The sequence below is a fragment of the Ambystoma mexicanum genome, chromosome 10 (genome assembly GCF_040938575.1).
Source record: "Ambystoma mexicanum isolate Mex_15411 chromosome 10, UKY_AmexF1_1, whole genome shotgun sequence".
In the NCBI taxonomy this organism is placed as follows: Eukaryota; Metazoa; Chordata; class Amphibia; order Caudata; family Ambystomatidae; genus Ambystoma; species Ambystoma mexicanum.
Genome location: NC_090932.1, coordinates 504260864 through 504281461, shown reverse-complemented (window position 1 = coordinate 504281461; position 20598 = coordinate 504260864). Strand labels below are relative to the sequence as shown.

General features: G+C 46.6%; 1 protein-coding gene across 1 annotated transcript in view; it reads left to right on the top strand.

Annotated features, from left to right (window-relative positions):
- LOC138491513 (kyphoscoliosis peptidase-like) overlaps positions 1-20598 on the top strand; it is a 929435-nt gene that overhangs the window by 383340 nt on the left and 525497 nt on the right. The window contains exon 2 of the mRNA XM_069618050.1: positions 4504-4586. Within this exon, the coding sequence (XP_069474151.1) occupies positions 4504-4586 (83 nt within the window). The remainder of the gene's footprint in view (positions 1-4503; positions 4587-20598) is intronic.

Genomic DNA, 20598 nt, shown 5'->3' with positions numbered 1-20598 from the left:
TGGGGTGCCATGGCTGCCGCCTCCCCAACAGAGCTGTTCGCAGCTGAGACGGCCCCATCGGCCACTGTCTCCTGTGCAGGCGACACAGATGTTGTGGGGACTGTAGCTGTAGTAGTGGCCCTTAGCCGCAACAGTGTCGTGGCATCCTCTGGTGCCTTCCCCTTCTGTGCCAGTCAAGGCTTGCCTGGCCCTTTTGATGTTGAAGGCCTGTTGCCTTCCTCCCTGCCGCTGGCCCTCTTCCGGGGAGTTGTTGCCTGTGCCGCTGAGTCCCAGGCCTCACTGTCAGGATCTGAGCCTGTGGGGAATAGAGAGAGGGACGGCATCAGTGATGGTTCTACAAGCATCATTCATACATTGGTATTATTGCTGTTACACATTAGAGCGGAATAGGTATTGGAGTTTTCACAATCAGGTTGCTTGCTATATGGGTGGAGAAAGCAGGCATCCGTCACGGTCACACATGTTTGAGGTGGGGTATGCTGTGTGACATGCATTTCTGTTGTGGACTGCGTGCAGTGTGACTTATGCTGTTTCCATGTTTATGGGGTGTGTGTCAGGTATGGCATTGGCATGCATGTGGATGTGTCAGTGATGAGGACGGCATCTAGGCAGGGATGTGTCCATGTGTCTGTATTGGCCCAAGCATTGCCTCATGGCACTGTCAAATTGGTGGACTATCATCATACAATGCATTACAGTGTTTTCTTAGGGCACTTACCTCCATCTGCCGATGATGTGGCGCCATGTTCCATCTCCTCCACACCTTCAATCGCCTCAATGCCAATGGCGCTAGCGCAGATTTCCTCCCATAGGCTTAGTTTGATATGGGATCTAGGGCCACCACCAGTAGCCAGGCCCTGACTCCGGTTGGCCGACATTATGTTTCGGACTCTGAGGCGCTGGTCGTCCCATCTCTTGCGCACGTCTTTAACTGTGCGGGGGGTGTTCCCGACTACACTCACTTTTTGGGCAACAAGTTGCCAGATCTCTTTTTTTGGGATCTGAGCTTCTCTCTTGAGGTTGTTGGCAAAGAGAACCTCAGCATTTTTTGCCAGTGTCTCAGCGAGCATTGTGAGCTTGTCCTCCGTGAAGCGCACTTGACGCTGTCGGGCTGCGCCTTTTTTAACTGGCTTTAGCATGATGTTGGTGGGGATGATGTATTTCTGCTGTCGCAATGAGGCTCCAGGTCCTGTGTAGTGAGGATGGCAAAGGATTGTGTTTTTCAAGATGGCCGCCGTGCCCTTTCCCGTTCTGGCGCGATGACGCTACTTCCAGTTCAGTTTATTAGCGGGCACCTCTATTAGCGGCCACCGCTAATAGCGATCGCCGTCAATAGCGGTGCCCGCTAATACCGTATCCATTGGTGCCGGCCACGTTATTTAGGGGTGGACGGCAGTGGTAGTGCTGTATGCGCTTTCCATGATGCAGCTAAGGGGCATTTTTGGGACTTTTGTGGCATGCCGGTACTGGCGATACCGGCATGCCGCTACGCTCGTGCCCGCTTACTCGTAATAGCCCACTGTTAGCGGCCCCTTTCCTACACGGACACGGTATTTGCTCCATGCCGGTAAAAACTGTTTTGACCTCCAACCTCGTAATGATCCCCATTGTGCGAGTCCAGAGGCAGCAATTAAAGAAGAATGACTGACTCCATATTTGATTTGTCTCTATTGACACTCATGTATGCGAAGTACAAAAGGTATAATGGTTGTGAAGTTGAAAGTGACACTGAGGATGAGCTTAACTGTGATGGAAATAAGCCTGATGAGGTGGACAACTTGAGCAAGTTTTCTGCTGGAGCCAGGCCAAGAAGAGTGATAAAAACACCTATTCATTTAATAGAAGAAATGTAGAAACTTTTGTTTTAGTTGTCTGTATGTCTATATTGCGGTTTGAAACCCGGCGCCAATGTCTTTTTTTTTCTCCTGAAGGGTTAACACATTCCCTTCTGTGTGCATGTCACTGCTCCCTCCTGCCATTGGCTCTCATGAAAGAGGTGGAGTGAAATGGCAGGAAGAGGCAGGCAGTACAAGAGAAGGAGTAGAAGTTACAAGGATTCAGGAGAAGGAAGTAATAAAGAGAGATGCATCTGCAACATTTCTCACAGTCTCCTCATTCCATATATTGTCCTCATGTTCGAGGATATGATAGAGGAGTTTAATATCAACCTGGAGCGGCAGCAATAGCTTTACTTTTAAAGTGGGATGACACAGTAAGCTTTTAAAGCTGAAAGGAACTGAAGGAGGCATACATTCCCTTACATCAATGGACGATTCTCCTGCATCTTGGCTACTGCCTACGAATATGTGTGTAATGAAAGGATGGGGCAAAGAAAGGTGCCAAATCCAAGCAGGATAGTAGCAAAGCACCATGGGGTTCATTGAAGGCCTAGGCTGATGCTGGGAAATCAATCCCTGCATCATTCTTATCCATGATGGGGGAGGAATCAGATGGTGCAGGAACCAAAAGAGGTTTCTGAAGAAAGACCTCATAAGATGCTGGTTCCTTTGCGGGCTCGAATAGGATTCTCACTCACAAAGCCAGACTTCATAGTGGATGAGGTAAATAACTTGTGGAATTGGGCAAATAACTATTCCTCAGTTTAGGGTTGAGGCTTTAAATGTAGCAAAGTAGACAGAGGCTGCTATTGTTATCAATGTGCCTACATGTACTAGTTTTGAGTCTGGCCTGATATGGGACCAACCGATTCGGAGATCCTAGAGTTTGAGAAAGTAGGGACATATTGACAGTGAGTACTCACAGACCTGTTTTTCTCTCAAACGTACGTATGGAGAAAATCACTTTGGTCGGAAATCAGCTCTCCCTTGCTGTTGAAGAGGTTTCACAAGACATAATGTAATATCCTCTCTTTGAGTAAATGTTGTTAGAGGCCATCTCCTTCAAAGATGAATTAATAATTACCTTGGGAGACTAATTTCTTTCTAATGGTCAAAGCAGACCCTTAGCCAGGTCTGATTCCACATTGTGACTCTCATTGGTGGACATTGAATGTTTGGCCCAGAAGGTTTGTGGCCAAAGTTAAAGCTACATATATAGATAGAAAACCTCCTTCCTAGTGGGCATGCTACATGTGACAGAAATGTGGATGGAAGGACAGCAGTGGCAGCGCGAGCAGAGCACCAGCTTTTCTGAATCACTGGGGTTTCATAGAATCCTAGGGCTTCTGAGCCAATCAGGCATAGTCCTTATTGAGGTTCTATTGGATTCCTGGCACAGAAGCCTACTTTAAGACCTCTGTAGTCATGAAGGCAAACACCAGACATTAAATGGCATATGAGCTTCATCGGTGGGACTTCACTTAATAGTGAAATATGTTAGACCTACAACAGTTTGCAATCCTCCTAGCACCAGTGTTCGCCACGTTATAGAAAGACGCAGGGTTGTCCCCTGACGGAACGTTCTTTAGTCGTTACAGAATCATTTGGTAGAAATTTAAGATAATTGAGTTGCCAGGTGCAGTTCCCAAGGAGGGTAACGGATGCAAAACTCCCCTGATCAGTAGTTTTCATGTATTTCGTAAAGTCCATGTGTTTCTATAGTGGAATACTTTTAAGATATGTTCCCAGCACTTAGGAGCTGAGAGAGCAATAGGAAGGCATGGTACACACGATACATAGACACTTTCAGCAAAGTGTATGGTGGTTCAACAGAGGCAAGTGCTAGTGACAATAAATGCTTACACTTTGGGAGCTGGTGACAAGAAAAAAATCTGAAAACTGAGCTACTTAAAAATAATGGAAGGACAAAAGCAAGAGGCCCACATGCATTACAAAAGTCTGTTTCCATTAAAGAACTTAAAATGACTGGGGGGTGATCCAGAAGGGGCATACCGTGGGCTGTGACAGGAGAAGAGTGGGGTAATGCATGTGCCCTGTCTTTCTTTTTCACTGTCCCCTGTGTGAGGATAAGTATCCCTATGGTATTGAGGACCAGGATGGGATGCAGACATATAATTAATACCTTTGTTTACATACAACCCACTCTCTACCAAAGATGTGCATTCACCATGTAAATTGCAGGGGTGTTATTACAATAGGTTGTGTGGTGGGAGAAAAGTAGAGAGTATTGTGTCAGCTGTAATGGTGTCTGTAGCCTGAGTGTGAACATAATGCTTACATGAATTGAAAACACGGTTTAACATTGGGGTACTTATTATCCTACTGTACCTGCTTGCACTTTATACATGTAAGTGTATAGCATCCACTCTACGATGAGTAGCTTGTAATCCATTTGAGATAACTGAGTATTGTCACCGATATATTTTGATCTTGTGGAAATTAAGCAAAAACAATAAAAACTAGATGAAAAACGGAGACAGCTTTGTTGAGAATCTTTCACCTACAGATTACACCTTTGACCTTTAATTAGGAGAGACTTAAGTTCACTGAACTCGTTTACGTCTGTGAAATACAATCAATCAAGTTCTATTGTCCCTTTATAATCTATTCCAATAGTGTATGATCTATATGTGTTTTTTTCTAGGTTATCCGTGGGATGGATCAAGTTTGAAATCTATGAAATTCGATCTTAACAAATTCAAGAAGTTGGATTCCTATGCTACACAGGTATGTGCTCTAAAAGACATGACTTACCCTATGACTCATCGTTCACTGTTCTCACTCATGTTACTGTGGCCCCCAGCACGGATGACAAAGCTGACTTCTAATGGGCAGTTCTGTTTCCTCCTGAGTACCAATAATCAATATTTACAACATTTACATACCATCATTTACTTCGATTGACAAGGAGCATCTCTGAGTAAAAATATCTTATCTGAAAGCTACAATTGACTGTCCCAAAACACAATAACAGAAACTGCAAAACTAGAGGAAGAGTTTTGGGAAGACAAGGTAGTTGGGGAATTAAGGCACCTGTTGATCTTCTTTCAAAAGTGAACATTGTGAAGGTTGAGGCTTTTGATTGAGACCATTTTTTTTTACAACTTTATTTAACTTTGCACACAGATTATGCAGTTACATTTGCGACATTCAATTACCGTGATCATAATACATATATTGGCCAATTTCACATTACATTAACATTCTCAGGGGTTGGTTGCTCTGCTAGATACTGTTTGTACCGTGTCCATATATTCCTGGGTCTAGAGGGAGTCATTACTGAATCTATATACAGTTCTTCGGTGTCATTAGCCCACAGCATGTCTCTGTTCCAGTCCTCTACTGTTGGCGGGCGAGCGTTTTCCACCTCATCAGGATGACCCTTTTTGCCAACAGCAGACTCAAATTGAGAAGTTTTCGCCAAGTTGCGTTCATTTTCCCAATCGCCCCCAATATACACAACTGTGGTGTCCATTCAACCGGTTGGTCCGCCATCTTATCCAGAGCTCCACAGACCCTGGCCCAGTTTTGACTTAGTTCTACACAGTCCCACAGCATATGGTGTATATTGGTATATTGGCATTTTCAGAGTTGCATCTTGGGCAGTCGCTTGAGTTTCGCTGGTGTGTAGTGGGTTCTATGGACAATTTTACAGTGTATCAATTTGAATCTCGAGTTGCAGGTCACCAGCTTAGTCAGTGCACATATCTGGGACCAATCCTGTTCTTCTATCGGCTGGTCCAGATCACGCTCCCATGCGGCCTTTGCGGTGTGGGGTGTTTTCGGACGTGTTTGCATTATAGTTTTGTAGAGAGTGGAGGCCGTAACCTTCGGAGTCCCCCCGTGAATATGTAACCGAGGCCCATGTTTATTTCGGGTTCATTTGGGAATGATGGGTAGATCCGTTGTGTGGCTGTTGCAATCTTTTGGAATTGCTGTCTGTGTGTGTTTGTGTTTCCTACCATGTCCTTAATCTCATCCCACTCCACAAATTGTTTGTCCCGAAACATCTGTCCCCATTGTGTGATTCCCTTGGCGGTCCAATGTATTTCCACCGCACCGTCCAAGGGGAAGGGTGTGTGGGGGTCGCCCCATATTGGCATGCTTGGGTGGTATAGTTTTCCGCCTGCAAACATATCCTTTATTTTGGCCCATGCAGTGATCGTGACATTGGATGGATGCATAGTGTTGTATCGTTTAGGTGTGGGCCCAGTGATTTCCTTTAGGGCCAGTATCGCTTCCTGTTCCCTCGCGGGAGGGGGTGGAGGGGCAGAGTTGAGGAAGCATGTAGCCCAGTCGGAAGCGTAATGTGCCTGTGCTGCTAGGTAATACAACTCCACGTCGGGAGCTCTTAGGCCGCCTCTGGGATACGTATCTGTTAGCACCCTCCAGCTCAGCCTCGAATGACCTCCCCACACAAACGCCATACATGCACTATTAATTTTGGAAAATGGTGTGCGACCCGGCCACACCGGTACTGTACTGCACAGGTAGAAAAGCTTAGGCAGAATGATCATTTTAATTAATGCTATCCTACCCATCATTGATATTGGAAGGGCATTCCAGCGCTTTATTTTGGTGCAAAGTGCGTCTGCCAGTGAGGTGTAGTTTAGTGTTCGGGAGAGTTGAGCGGATCTGGCGACTGTCGCACCTAAATAAACAATGTGTAATGGACTCCACATAAGGCCGTGGAGACTCTGGGGCTGCATGGTGGCATCCGTGAGTGGGAATATCTCCGACTTATTGGGATTTAGGCGAAGACCCGAATATTCACCGAACTCTTTCACTGCAGCCAGCACCCTGCCCAGTGTGCGGTCTGGGTTCTTCAGGTATAATAAGATATCATCCGCATAAAGCGTTATAATATGTGGCTTACCCTCTAGCCATATCCCGAATGTGCTAAAACGGAATATGGGTATGTCTGCTAGGGGTTCAATAACCAGGGCGAAGAGTAGTGGGGAGAGTGGGCAGCCCTGCCTAGTACCCCCCAGTAGTTCAAGTATATCTGTAAAAGATCCATTAATTCTGATTTTAGCGTATGGTCGCATGTAAAGTATTCGGATCCACCTTATGAAGTTTGGGCCGAATCCATAATTCCACAACACCTTGAACAGGAACGGCCATGAGACAGTGTCAAATGCTTTCCTCATATCCAAGGAGGCAGCTATACCTTGGGTTTCTGGGGGAATCGTGGCAATGATTTGGTGGCATCTCCTTATATTTGTTGCCGTAGATCGGCTCAATATAAACCCCGCCTGATCATCATGTATCATGTACGGCATCAGTGGTGTAAGCCTAGATGCTATTATTTTGGCCAGGATTTTGGCAATGGTGTTTATTAGGGATAACGGTTGGTATGATCCACAATCCCCAGGGGGCTTCCCCGATTTCAGCAGGAGAGTAATAATAGCTTCCCTGGTGGTCTCGGGGAGTTCCCCTGTGTCCAGAGCCTCCATCCACACAGCGTGGAGCCTGGGAGCCAGCTCACTACTGAACTCTTAATAGAACTCAGCGCTTAGCCCGTCTGAACCCGGTGCTTTCCCGTTGGGGAGAGCTTTTATTGCATCGAGTATTTCGGGTTCGGTGATGGGTAGCTCAAGTGTTTCCCTGGTGGTGTCCGCTAACAGGGTTGTGGGAATCTGGGCCAGGTAGTTCTCAATCTCGTCATCTGTTGCAGTGCTTTGCGGGGAGAATAGGTCTTTTTGATAGGCATAGAAGGTCTCCTTCATTTTGTTCTGGTCGGTGGTTACCGTGCCATCAGGCATCTGTATGCATGGTATGGTAGTGGGGCCATTCTCTATGCGTACCGTTCTAGCTAATAATTTCCCCGGGCGTTCCCCTTCCCCATATCTAAGGGCTGCAGCTGGTCGATCAAAGTATCTGACCTCCTGTTCCGCAGTCTCGGTGTATTCGTCTAGTTTGGTCTTTAGCTCAGAGTTGATTAGGGGTGACGGAGCGGATGCATATTGTGATTGCAGGGACGCTATTTGGGATTCTAGCCTACGTAACCTATTCCTAAAGTCTTTAAGGATTCCCCCCTCTACGGATATCGAGTGACCTCTGATGCAGACTTTGAACGCCTGCCATAGTATAGACTGGGTAGAGACAGAGTGTTCGTTGTTATCGAAGTAGTCCTGTATATATTGTTTCATCGAGGTGTTATAGACCAGATCTTTCAGGGCTGCCGGCTTGAATCTCCAAGGTGGTCTGGAGATGACCCGACCAGGGATTCTTAGTGTTAGCTGTATCGGTGAGTGGTCCGAATCCGTTCTCGGGTGTATATGGGAGTCTGTGACCCATGCCATGCTGTCCACATCTATGAGCCATAAGTCTATCCTGGAGTGCATGTCATGGACTGTGGAGTAATAGGTGTATTCCCTACCGATCGGGTTAAATGTTCTCCAGGCATCTTTTAGTTGTAGATCAGCCATATGTAGGTGTATTGCTTGCGCGGCTTTAGTCAGTGTTCTAGCTTGCGTAGATGTGCGATCAAGATGTACATCCAATATTGTGTTAAAGTCCCCGCCACAAATCACCCGGGCTGTCGGGTATCTTGCCAATTTTTCAAACACTGAGGCATAAAAGTCTGGTTGGTCGATGTTCGGACCATACACGTTCAGAAAGACAAATTCTTTATCACATAGGTTGCCATGAAGCATGACATATCTCCCCCCCGGATCACACTCAACATCTATACATTCAAAGGGCAGTGTTTTGTGAATCAGAATTGCTACCCCTCTAGCCCGGCTGAAGTATGTCGTGAAATACTGATGCGAGCCCCAGTTAGGCATCAATTGTCCTCTTTGTCGCAGACCAGAATGCGTCTCCTGTAGGAAGATCACCTTGGCCGCGTGTCTATTGAGGTAGGCCAGTATCGTTCTCCTCTTAATCCTAGATCCCAGGCCCCTTACATTCCAGCTAAGCATATTGATGTTGTCTTTGCCCAAGCTAGCCATTGTCTGTGGGGTGTACAAAGCCATGTGGCCTCTTATAATCGGCCATTGTGGGATGGAATGACGACATGTCTGAAATCTGTGTGCTTTTTCTTGTATAACTAAACCCCGCAACTCCTGTGTAAGTCCCTCCCCCCACCCTCACAGTTCCCCAAACTTCAACTGTGCCATTAGATATCCATCCCTCCCCAGCCAACAACATTTCAAGCACCTGCTACAGGGGGGACTGCGGCGTCTCCAGAGCCCAAGCCAGCTTCACTTATAGGTGTCGTGTCCGGTTTACGCACGTTGCTCTTGCACATCCTACTGATTTCCGGGATGGTGTTTCCATATCCGATAGAGATGTACATACTACTTTAGTGTCCCAGATGCGTGCCTCCAGGGTGGAGGCTTGAGGCGTTGTTGTTCCCTTTTCACTTCGAGGACGGAATGAGAATATTTAGGTCTCAGTCTTGTTCAAATCGCCCACACTTTAAGATTGCCCCGTGTTCGGTGGGATATGCGTTTCTATAAAGGCCGCCGCTTCTTCGGGAAATGTGAAAAAGTAGGATTTATTTTGATGCTGGATTTTGAGCCTGGCGGGGTAGAGCATTGCATATTGAACTTGATGTTCGCATAGCATTTTCTTGACTCCTGTAAAAAGCTTCCTTTCCTGTTGGACCGCCAGGGTAAAGTCCGGAAAGATGCGGATAACATTTGCTTCCCATTTGAGCTCCTATTTTTCCCTGGCGGTTTTAAGGATCAGGTCTCTGTCCCTGTAGTTTAACATGCGCGCTATGATGGGCCTGGGATAAGCCCCGGGTTTCGGGGCCAGTGATCTGTGCGCCCTCTCGAATATGAACATCGGTGACCATCCGGGATCACCCAATAGTATGCGGAGGAGATCTTTCACTGCCTTCTCCATTGACCCTTTCATGGCACCTTCTGGAACGCCAATAATGCGGATGTTATTTCTCCTAGATCTCGCCTCCAAATCTGCACATTTGGACTTCACCGTTCCAAGTTCGATAGCCATTGTGGATACCGTGGTTTTCAGGGCCTCTAAAGCCTCCTCAGTGCCAGATATCCTGGATTCCGCCTCCGTCATGCGCGTGGTTGTCTTGTCAAGTTGTGACTTAATGTTGGCGACACTTGCCGTGATCCCATCTAATTTGTCTGTGAGTGCAGCGAAGCCCTGTTGCATCGCCTGAAAAACGGCCTGGGGGTCCATCGTCGTAGCCGGAGCCGCCTGGTTCTCCTGCACCGACGTTTCCTGGTCCGTCACAGGCTCCGCTTCTCTCTGCATCGCGGTCGTGAATTTGTCGATGGTTCCTCTGCCTTTCTTCGGGCCAAAGTTTTTGGGCATCGTCCCTGAAATGGGAGATGCGGGTCATCCAGGCGCTCAGTGGGAAGGCCGTGTCGGTTCCACCACGATTCGCTCTGCGCTATATCTGCCGTCGCGGCTTTATTAGAGGGGGCAATCGTTTCTCAATGTCATATATGGACGAATGGAGTGCTAGTTTCGTTGCGCCTACGGTCAGCAGTCCCTGGGAGATGGTGGCCCGCATAGGCGGTGCGGGGAGGCCCCCTCGAGGATAGCTAGGCGGCGTGCTGGTCGAGGCGAGGGGGGCCTACCTCTGCAAGTGCGGTCCGACCAAAGGGCAGGCCTTCACCCGTCTGGGCTGCTCAGGTTCCCATGCGAAGAAGGCGGCAGGTGGGCAAGTGGGCGATGCACGATATTTGGGGTAGCCGCGGCTTCCTCTCGCTGAGTGAACGGCAGGAGCGACCCGATGGTGCCACGCCGGGGCGGGGCTCCTCTCTCTTCCTGCCGTTTGCCGATCTCCGGGCCGCCCGGAGATCATCCGGGCCTCTATCTCTGGAATCCCAGCACCGATCAGTCTTACATTTCGTGTGGGGTATCTGAAGATACTGTCACCCGTTCTCTGCAAAAATCACGGGTAACCGGAGCCTGCAAGTTGTCTTTTCTGGCTTTGCGGCCCTGGGTCTAGCCGGAGCTCACACGAGAGCCGCCATCTTGACTCGTGCGCAACAGCGCCCCCCTGATTGAGACCATTTTAACATCATGTGTTTCCTTGTTTGCTTTGTAGAAATTCAAAGATTCCAGAGGAATAAAATCTTAAACCTGTTCATCACCCATCAATGCTTACCGCTAAAGCAAATTAACCACTCTGAGATTGGGATAGTGCGTTCCAAATGATGAGCAATTTATGATGCAACGTAACTGATAGTATTATAATCCCGCCATTAGAAGAAGAGGTTGGAAGAAGTAATCGACAAGTCTGAAGAAGAGACATTTGTAGAAGTCCAGAACGTTAAATACTTATGCAATATATGCCCTCTCTTGTGGAAATATAGGTTGCAAAGTGTTAATACATAGAGAGCATATGATACTGCACAGTGATTGTAGCAAGGTTGAGGAAGTTAGAATAACCCCTTATCCTATCAAAGATGATTTCAGTAAATGGGAGATGCAGAAGTGGAGACAGAAAGATGGGAGAGTGAAGTGTTTTGTGTGAAGGGGAAGAAAGCAAGCACAGGTTTTGTGCCATGGAAGGATTTAGCCTTGGGCACTGAGGGGCCATCCCCTGTCATATGTGTTACATAGTACCATGAGCATAGATAGGGTTTGTGGGAACAGATGGAGATTGTAATGTCATCAGTCTATATACATTGGCTGATGAGGAAGTAGAAATTCCTGCTATCAGAGAAAATGAAGTAGGAAATGCCAATATTAAGGTAAGTAGGCGCGAGTTAGGGATGAGTGAACAAGCTCTGATCATATTCGAAACAATTTAAACAATACGGGTTTGAATTTGCGCTAATGATTTTAACCATTTGCAGCTGAAACTCAAAATGATTTGAAAGAGTGAACTAATAGTTTTAGCTTCTTAATTTTTCCCATATTTATTAAGTTTTTATTTTAATTAAATGTAGTTTTATGTTCTTGTGCTGTTAATACTTTATTCAGATTCAAACCTTTTAAAAGTATAAGTGCCAATGATTCAAACTCATTTCTATAACTTTGAATAAGAAATTCATTTAATCAGCATTTTGGGGCTCAGTTTATAGTTAGTGATGACTCAGCTCGTAAGCGGGTTGAATTTGCATTTGTATGAGGCTGTACCTAGTGTAATGAATCAATCGCAAAGAAGGTAGCTATGTCTAGAAGGTAACAGTTCTTAAGGATACCCTACTTAATCATAGTATCTTTAACAACTTTGCATACTATATGCACATATTCTATTGCCAACGTAGCAATACTATAGTTAAGGTGAGATGACACTGTACATTTGACAATGTGAAAAACTTTTCCTTCGTAACTTTGGAAATCGTCCATGCAAGTACATCAAATCTGGCACTGGGCTGGCTCAATCCAAATAAACATTCTAAATTGAGTGACCTTAGCAGGGTGTTGCCATGCATGCCAAAAACCATGTGCAAAAAAACTGTTTTCTGTAGACATCAGAAACACAATTTTGGCAAACATGTCAAAACTGTCCACTTCCTAGAATCAGGGCACTATGGGAGATTGGCCCTAGCACTTAGATGACCAAATGTCCCTCCCAAACCACCTAGAAGGAACTCCTACAGTTTGCACAACTAAGACACCTCGTGTTCAGCTGCTACCATCCATCCATGGGTTCTCACTCAATGCCTCCCACCTTAGACCTGGCCATCCCCAAATATTACCACAACATGTTTTTCAGAAATGCTGGTGGCCAGGTAGATGACAACTGGCAAAGGCAAAAGCCAGTTAGATTTTTCTAGCTCACCCTGCCCACACTACCTGCTATATGGTCTTCCTCAACACCTGTTTCTGAACTAGGTCAATAATGGCCACCATCACTGCTTTTGGTCACTAGTGACTATGAAGCACAACTATGTCCACATCTCTCTCTGACCCCTTAATGCACATTCACATCCTCATCATCTGCTCCTTTCTCTCTCTCTACCTTTAATACAGCAATTCTAGCCCCCACAGCACCCACCATCACTCTAACACATTGAATGTTCAATCTCTGCAAAAGCATCCCTTCTCATGGACCATTTTGACTCCCACAACAACCAACTTGCACTCATGGGAATAATTGAAAACTCAATTTCCCCTGATGGTACTGCCCCACTTACTTCCCTTTACACTGTTTTATTGAGGTGGAGGTGGAGTGATCAGAGTAACGATCAACAGTGAAAATCCCTAAACTCTGTGTCAACTACTGTCAGCTAACTATCCCATTCTATCACTATCCTCCTGGTCCTCTCAACTCCTTCCATGACCTCAATGGCCTACTTGGCTCCCTTCCTACTGATGCCCCAATCTTTCTTATTGGGAACTTCAACCTCCTGAAAATCTTGTTTAACTGACAAACCTGCATGTTGAAAATTGTAATACACATTGATATTGATATTTTATTTATATTGCGCTCATACACAAGTGTTTCAGAGCACGACCAAGCAAGAGAGGGGCACAGGGGAGAACAAAAACAATGATCTTACTAGACCCAGTGACGAGAATGCGCAAGTGTATGGGAGAGGGAGAAAGGAAAGTGCATGGGAGGGGGGTAGTGGAAAGTGCAGAGCAAAGGAGGAAAACAGAATAAATATTAATGAATAAATAACAAAGACAACAAATCATGGTAGTGAAGCCAGCGAGGGCAAGTGCTGAGTGAAGGAAGCAGACAGGGTATGCCTGATAAGTGCAGGAAGAAAACGGTGGGGGGTCTCTATGGGTACAGATACAGACCCCAGTGCAGGGAGTGGCCAGGAGGCAGTGCGGGAGGGTGGCAGGGTGAGCAGGCACCTGGGCCCGGAAGACAGAGGGTAAGCCAGGTGCACGGTGCCAAGAGAGAACAGATCAGCAGGGGAGAGGGGGGAGAAAGCAGAAGCAAGGAGGAAGGTTTTAAGGAGCTTCCGGAACCGGAGATGGTTCTCATCAAGTTTAAGAGTGGCCAGGAGGCTGTTCCAGAGGGAGGCCCCAGCCAAGGACAAAGATCTACCCCAGCACGTTTTTTTGAAAAATGACTGACCCTGAGGGAGTTAAAGGTAGAGGAGCGAAGAGCTTGAGAAGAGAGGTATTTGCAGAGGGATAGCTGAAGGTATTTTGGACCTAGGCCCCAGAAAGCCTTGTGGATAATGCAGAGGGTTTTGAGTTTAATCCTTGCATCCACTGTGAGCCAATGGAGAGATTGCAGGGCTGGACAGATACGATCCCAGGGCTTGTGGCCAAGGACAAGTCTCGCAGTCCTGTTCTGGATTAGTTGCAGAGGGCAGAGAGTAGAGACGGGTAGATTTAGAAAGAGGCTGTCACAATAGGCCAACCTAGAGAGAACCAGAGCTTGAGAGACAGTGAGCTTCTGGGGGAAGAAAAGGAAGAGTACCTCTGAGGCGGTAAAGTTGGAAGTTTGACTTTTTAGAGAAATTGGAGATGTGAGCGGAGAAGGAAAGTGTGGAGTCAAAGATGACCCCGAGATTCTTAGCCTCACAGGTGGGAGTAGGAGGAGGGCCAAGGGAGGCCAACCAGAGAGTGAGGGGAAAGATCGGTAAGGGTGTGCCAATGAGGAAGATCTCCGTCTTGCTGGTATTCAGACAAAGATTGTTGGAGGCACACCAATCTTGAATGGCAGTTATCCAATCAGAGATGAGAGAAGGTGGCCGAGGGCAGCCTGAAAATGAGTTGAGGGTTATCAGCATAGCACTGGAAATTTGAGCAGAAAATGGCAATGCATAGGGCAAAAGTCGCCAGGTATTGATTGAAAAGCCAGGGCGAGAGGTTTGACCCCTGGGTAACCTCAGAGGTAGAGAGGGAGATAGATGATAGGAAGGACCTGGGAGTGTCATCATTGAGGAAAGAGGTCAGCCATGCCATAGCCTGATCAGTAATACCCAGGTTATGACAGAGACGGTTGAACAGGATGGTATGGTTGACTGTGTCGAAGGCAGAAGAGAGATAAAAAAAGGATGAGGACAGAGGGAATGTTGGAGTCAAGGTTAGAGAGCAGATCTTCATGGATGTTCAGAAGAGCAGTTTCTGTGCTTCTGGCAGCTCTAAAGCCAGGCATATATGTTTTTAAATGCAATTTTCTAATATTCCCAGTTTCCCCACAATATAAAACCAAGTGTTTGAGAGTTTCAAAGGTATCTTGAGTCTTACAGTCTACAGGTCCTTGCTTCTCTACTTAGACCTAATCTACGACCTTCACATTCAAAGGTTGGAAGTAGGTTCAATTTGAACCCAATATACACATTACAAACTTTATTACAGGGGAATCTGTAGATATATTCTGACAGGGTGTCACTTTTTCTAATAATTTTAGAATATTCAGTATATAGAGTATTGACCTAGCTAATTAATTGTCGCTCTCCAATCAGAGTCATACAATTTAATTTTTGTTTTGTTTGGGTTGGTAATCAACTCCTCCTTATCTGAGTCTATCATACTTAAAAGCCTACACATTTCATTTCCAAAGGTGTTGAGAGAATAAACAGATTTCCTCTTAAAGTTACATTTAAATCCACAAAAAGTGATTTGGTAGGGGGGAATCAACAATTTTTGCATAAACACCTACTTTCTTCCACAGAACTATCACTTCAAGAGAAATCAATCCTAACTCGTGCCTAATGACATATAATTTGGGGTTGAAAGGAACAAACCTAATACAAAGTGCCCTTTAAAGAGTTACAAAAAATCACCAAAATCAGGTAATATAATCTACAAACCATAAGTTACGGCTTGCACAATTTTAGCCAAATACAGTCTTAATAAGAGTATCAGAGAATACTTCATCAAACCAAAATAAGCCCTTTTTAACTTAGCCACCGGAAGCTGCATTGTTGCTCTCAACCGCTCCCTAATAATCACCATCGAGACATTATTGCAAATAGTGAAACCCAAATATCTTGCAGACTGTACCCTTTCCAGTTCTGAATCACCCACTGTCCAGGTCATTATTTTCTGTTTCCTCTTATTTGTATAAATAATGTCCTTTGATTTGACTCCATGTACTAATACATCATTATCTATTGAGTAATTATAAAACAAAGTTCATTTTCTTTGTAAACCAATAGGAGTCAAATCAAAGAAAAGCACATCATCTGCAAATGACAGCCACTTCAATTTTAAAGCCCCCAGTTTAACTGGGAAGGCATTTACTGAGTCTTACAACTTGTTGATATCTGAAATATACAAATTAAAAAGGAGCAGAGTGAGAATACAGCCCTGCCTATGCCCAACAAAGGTCTGTATTGGTCTAGCTAACAAACCATCTTTAATAAGCCTTATCATTGCATAAGTATTTTGGTATAACAAGTGTAACATATTAACCAAAGGTGCAGGATTTCCCCAAATCACCAATTTCTGCCAAAGTTTAGCACGATTGATCCAGTCAAACCCACTTGACATAGCCATTGTGGCTATGTAGACTGTAACTAACCCACCTTTCTTTATCATAGTCCATATGTGGACATGATGGTGCCATTTAAAATTGTACCTACATTTCTTTTAAACCAACCTAGAATTTGGTCAAAATGTTCAAAATGTTGAAGAGTGCATTTAATTCTTTCAGCAACAGGGATGAAAATATTTTGCTTATAGTGTGGAGAACAACTCCCGTAGAAATTAACTTGCAGGGTTTCTCTGATCTCTGCAATGTTTGCTTATATACATGTTGCTAGTCGAAATCTCTTTGCAATAAATATGTTATAATACAATGATTTTTGCGATTTACGCCATATACATGAGCTTTAACTTGAACTGATGCGTGCTCCACAACAAAAAAATATAAAACCAGACATGAGATTTTCGCCTTTTTTAAATCCAATAAATATAACTATAATTTTTACATGCACAGTAGGCCCAAAGTGTAAAGGAATGTGTGTTTGAATGTTCTCACACACACACACACACACACACAAACACGCAGAGACACACACACATTTTTAATACAAGTAAGTACATGAACATCCAATTCTCTCTGAATGGAAGTAAGAATAGAAAACACATTCAGAACATGCAGCTGTGTTGCATTTTCCCTCTCTCCCCCCTAACTTAAGCGACCCTCTTCTCTTTCAGACCTGGTAGCGAGTAAGAAAACCATGCAAAAGGTAGCATTGCATAGTGTAAATTCCAGTGGCATGACATGGCCACATCCACATAAACACAACTCCTACACAGCCCAGACATATACACCAGCCTAAACATACCCCAAAAAGACCACCCACATCATCCCACAAACACCAGGCATAAATACCATCCCACACACCCCACAAACACCATACATACAAACCACCCTAGACACACAGCCCACAAACACCAAATAGAAATACTACACCCCACCCTTCCCAGACATAAACATCAACTTCCAACACACACCCTACAAAACACATACATATTAAACAAGTACACAACGTGAACATTACGTAAGCACAGATAATGCACTACTAAACTACATACACAGAAAGAATGCACTTGAAATGAATATGTACACACAGCCCCACACCCACCAACAACCCCCCCACACACATACACCCTCGGAAACACCGTGATGGAGTCTCATTTGTGAGGCTGTAAAGTGAGATGAGAGGGGACCTGGGGGCTGCCAAGGCCTCCTGCTAAGTGAAACAAACACTACAGGCTGTATTTTGGGAATGTCCAGTGTCTCTTCCAGCCCCAATCTTGTTATTAGGGCCACTAATCAAACCCTAAAATTTAGGAGTAAGACAGACTTAGACAGTGTATACTGACTTAGGTGCCGGTGATCCATGACTAGAGTTCACATTCACAGCACCAGGTATTGGAGAGAGAGAGAGAAGGGAAGCAAGTGTGGATTACAATCTGCACTGTGACCCTAACCTATTCCTTGCAGCAGAGAAAACTGCAAACAAACACTAGCAGACACCCAGAGAACAATATCAGCATGTATGCGCATACAGTGGAGCCATGGCAGAATCAGTGAACTGCCATCACAGGGCCTCTTGATTGCAAAATGTCAGACTATATTTGAACTCTCAGTCCACAGAGCAGCGGACCAGCACACTTCAAGGCCAATAAACAACAATAGCTGCCTCGACTGCAGCCATAAGTGGCCCAGGATGAAGTCCGCTGCCTAACTCTCTGGACAGTTGAAGAGGTGACCAGGGGGGCCAAGACTATCTCTGAGCTAGTAGATGATGGACCTGGGGTCGTTTGGGGAGCATACCCCGGTCACCCACATTTAGTCACCATCCTAAGGCAGATTACTGTCATATGAGGCCATTTAGCAGCACTGCCCCTTAAAGGGAGAGATTTCTTTCATCTCGAGATCGGAAACAGTGCGGAATCAGTAATATAAAGCTCTCCATTCCCAAAGAGGAGCACTTAAAATTTGTAAACATTGTCGCTTTAAGAGAACTGAACCCTGCAAGCGAAGAAAGCCATGTAGCAATAGAATTTGCACCCAACGTTAGAGAACAGACACTCGGACGTCAGAGGCACTGGCACACCACATTTTCATACAGCACTAGCACCATGAGTCTGCTCAGATAAGAGGCACATGAAATTTACTAGGGGCACTAGCTCAGCAAGTCCTCTCAGTCATCAGAGGCACATTCGATTTTCTTATGCCACGCACGCTGCAAAGCCGATCAAGCGTCACAAGTGTTGCAAGTCACCCCTCCTGGGGCACATGGTACTGCCCAAGGATATGTGTACCGTCACATGGTAGGAACCATGTGACCAAGTTAATAAAGAGAACGAGCCGTTTCCGGCTCGTCAGGCAATCCAACTGTGACTCCGTTGTCGGCCTTATTGGAACCATGCTGGTGCAACCCCGCGTGCTGTGGGCCCAAGGACAGGGCCCAGCATGAGGACGGTGCCCCTGCTGGGCAACACCATCCCCTGGGGATGCTGTGGCCATGTGAGCGTGGCGGATTGGGCAACCCCGGCCTGGGTGCCCCCAGAGCCGGGGCTGCTGAGAGCTGGGTGCCCCCAGACCACGTGGTCTGCTCCGGTGATCCGGGGCGAACAGGGTGCTCCATACTCCGTAGTTGCTGCATGATCGCAGCCTACCTGGTACAGGTCGGGTGGCCCCGACACCATCAGTAGCCCACCCGGGAGACCGGCGGCGGCCCCCCAACAATGGTGACAAGGGCCGTCTGGCGTATGGACCCGCAGTGTCATGCCGGTTGCTGGAGGCCCATCTGTGCATGGAGGCTGTGGGTGGCCCAGGGCCCCATGTTCTATTGACACGGGCCACCTGGTGCCCACAAGAAGGAGTGTAGTGTCAGCCGCATGGAAGCGGACGAGGGGATGTGCCCGCACCACAATGAGGCCCACACTCCTGGACGATGTGCTCGCTCTGAGGAGCGGATGATGGAGAAGGGGTGAAAAAGGGGCAGCCGAACAGCTGAGGCGGCCTGATGAATAGCAGCATTGGCCACGGCACTGAAGAGGTGTAGGGGCTGCCAAACAGCTGAGGTGGGCCCCAAAGAGACGGCGGGCCCACTACCACCTAGGCCCGCAGAGAAAAAGAAATAAAACTGCTGCAGGAGGCAACAGGAGGCCCGTGTGGCCCAAAATGAACAAAGGAGGTGGGCGTGGCCTACATAAACCAGGCCCGCGGTGGTGAAAAAAAAAAGATTCAACTAAGGTAATGTGCACCGCGACGGGCCTAAAACAAATAAGGGGAGAAACAGCCAGCCGTCCGTGTGTGCCCGGTATCAAGAGGAGCTCACCCTGAAGTGGCCGCCGAACAGCTGAGGCAGCCCCATTCACGAGCTGCGTCAGCCGCAGCACAGAAGTGGTGCAGGGGCCACCCAACAGCTGAGACTGCCCAACGATCTGTGTATGGTCACATGATGGCAACCATGTGACCAAGTTAATAAAGAGAATGAGCCGTTTCCGGCTCGTCAGTCGATCCAACTGTGACTCGGGTGTCATTCTTATCGGCACCATGCTGGTGCAACATTGCGTGCTGTGGGCCCAAGGATGGGGCCTGGCACGAGGACGGTGCCCCTGTTGAGCGTGGCAGATTGGGCAACCCCGGCCTGGGTGCCCCCAGAGCCGGGGCTGCTGTGAGCTGGATGCCCCCAGCCCACGCGGTCTGCTCCAGTGATCCAGGGCGAGCAGGGTGCTCCCTGCTCTGTAGTTGCTGGTACAGGTCGGGTGATGCCGACACCATCGGTGGCCCTCCCCGGAGACCGGAGGCGGGCCCCCAACAACAAGCACATCATGCTTTCACATAATAATTGTACAGCAAGCACAACAGAAACAGATGCTGTGTTTGTTTCCCGCATTTCGAGCACAGAGAGCTCACACAAAGAAATGCTGCCACCTTCAGAAATGCTTTCATTTTGATCACCATTAGTCGACTCTCCCATGGAGCTTGAGCACATTCTTCTGGGCACTAGTAAACAAACTCAATACCCTGAGTGACCATGATTGGCCATAAAAAAAGCCTCCACCATTAGTGAAAGTAGAATCTAAAATGGTGTTTCAAACTTTTAAAGGCTTGGTCAAGCACCAAACATGCACGATAAACACAGATGAATCAATTAGGTACAACAACATACAGCCCCTCACTCATTCACATCCACACAGTTGCAAATCCTGACAGGAAACCTAACCCGGGGCAGAGGCCACAGGGCTATATAAGTTCAGATTCCCAGCTACGGATTATGGATATTTGGAGTAGGAGCTGGCAGCAAGAGTTCGGAGCATGCTGGAGGTCAAGAAATTAGATTGGCAGAACAGGGGAGTGATGAATAGGTTGGATAGAAGGAGAGGAGAAAGGGCAAGTGGAGTTTGGCTGGTGGGA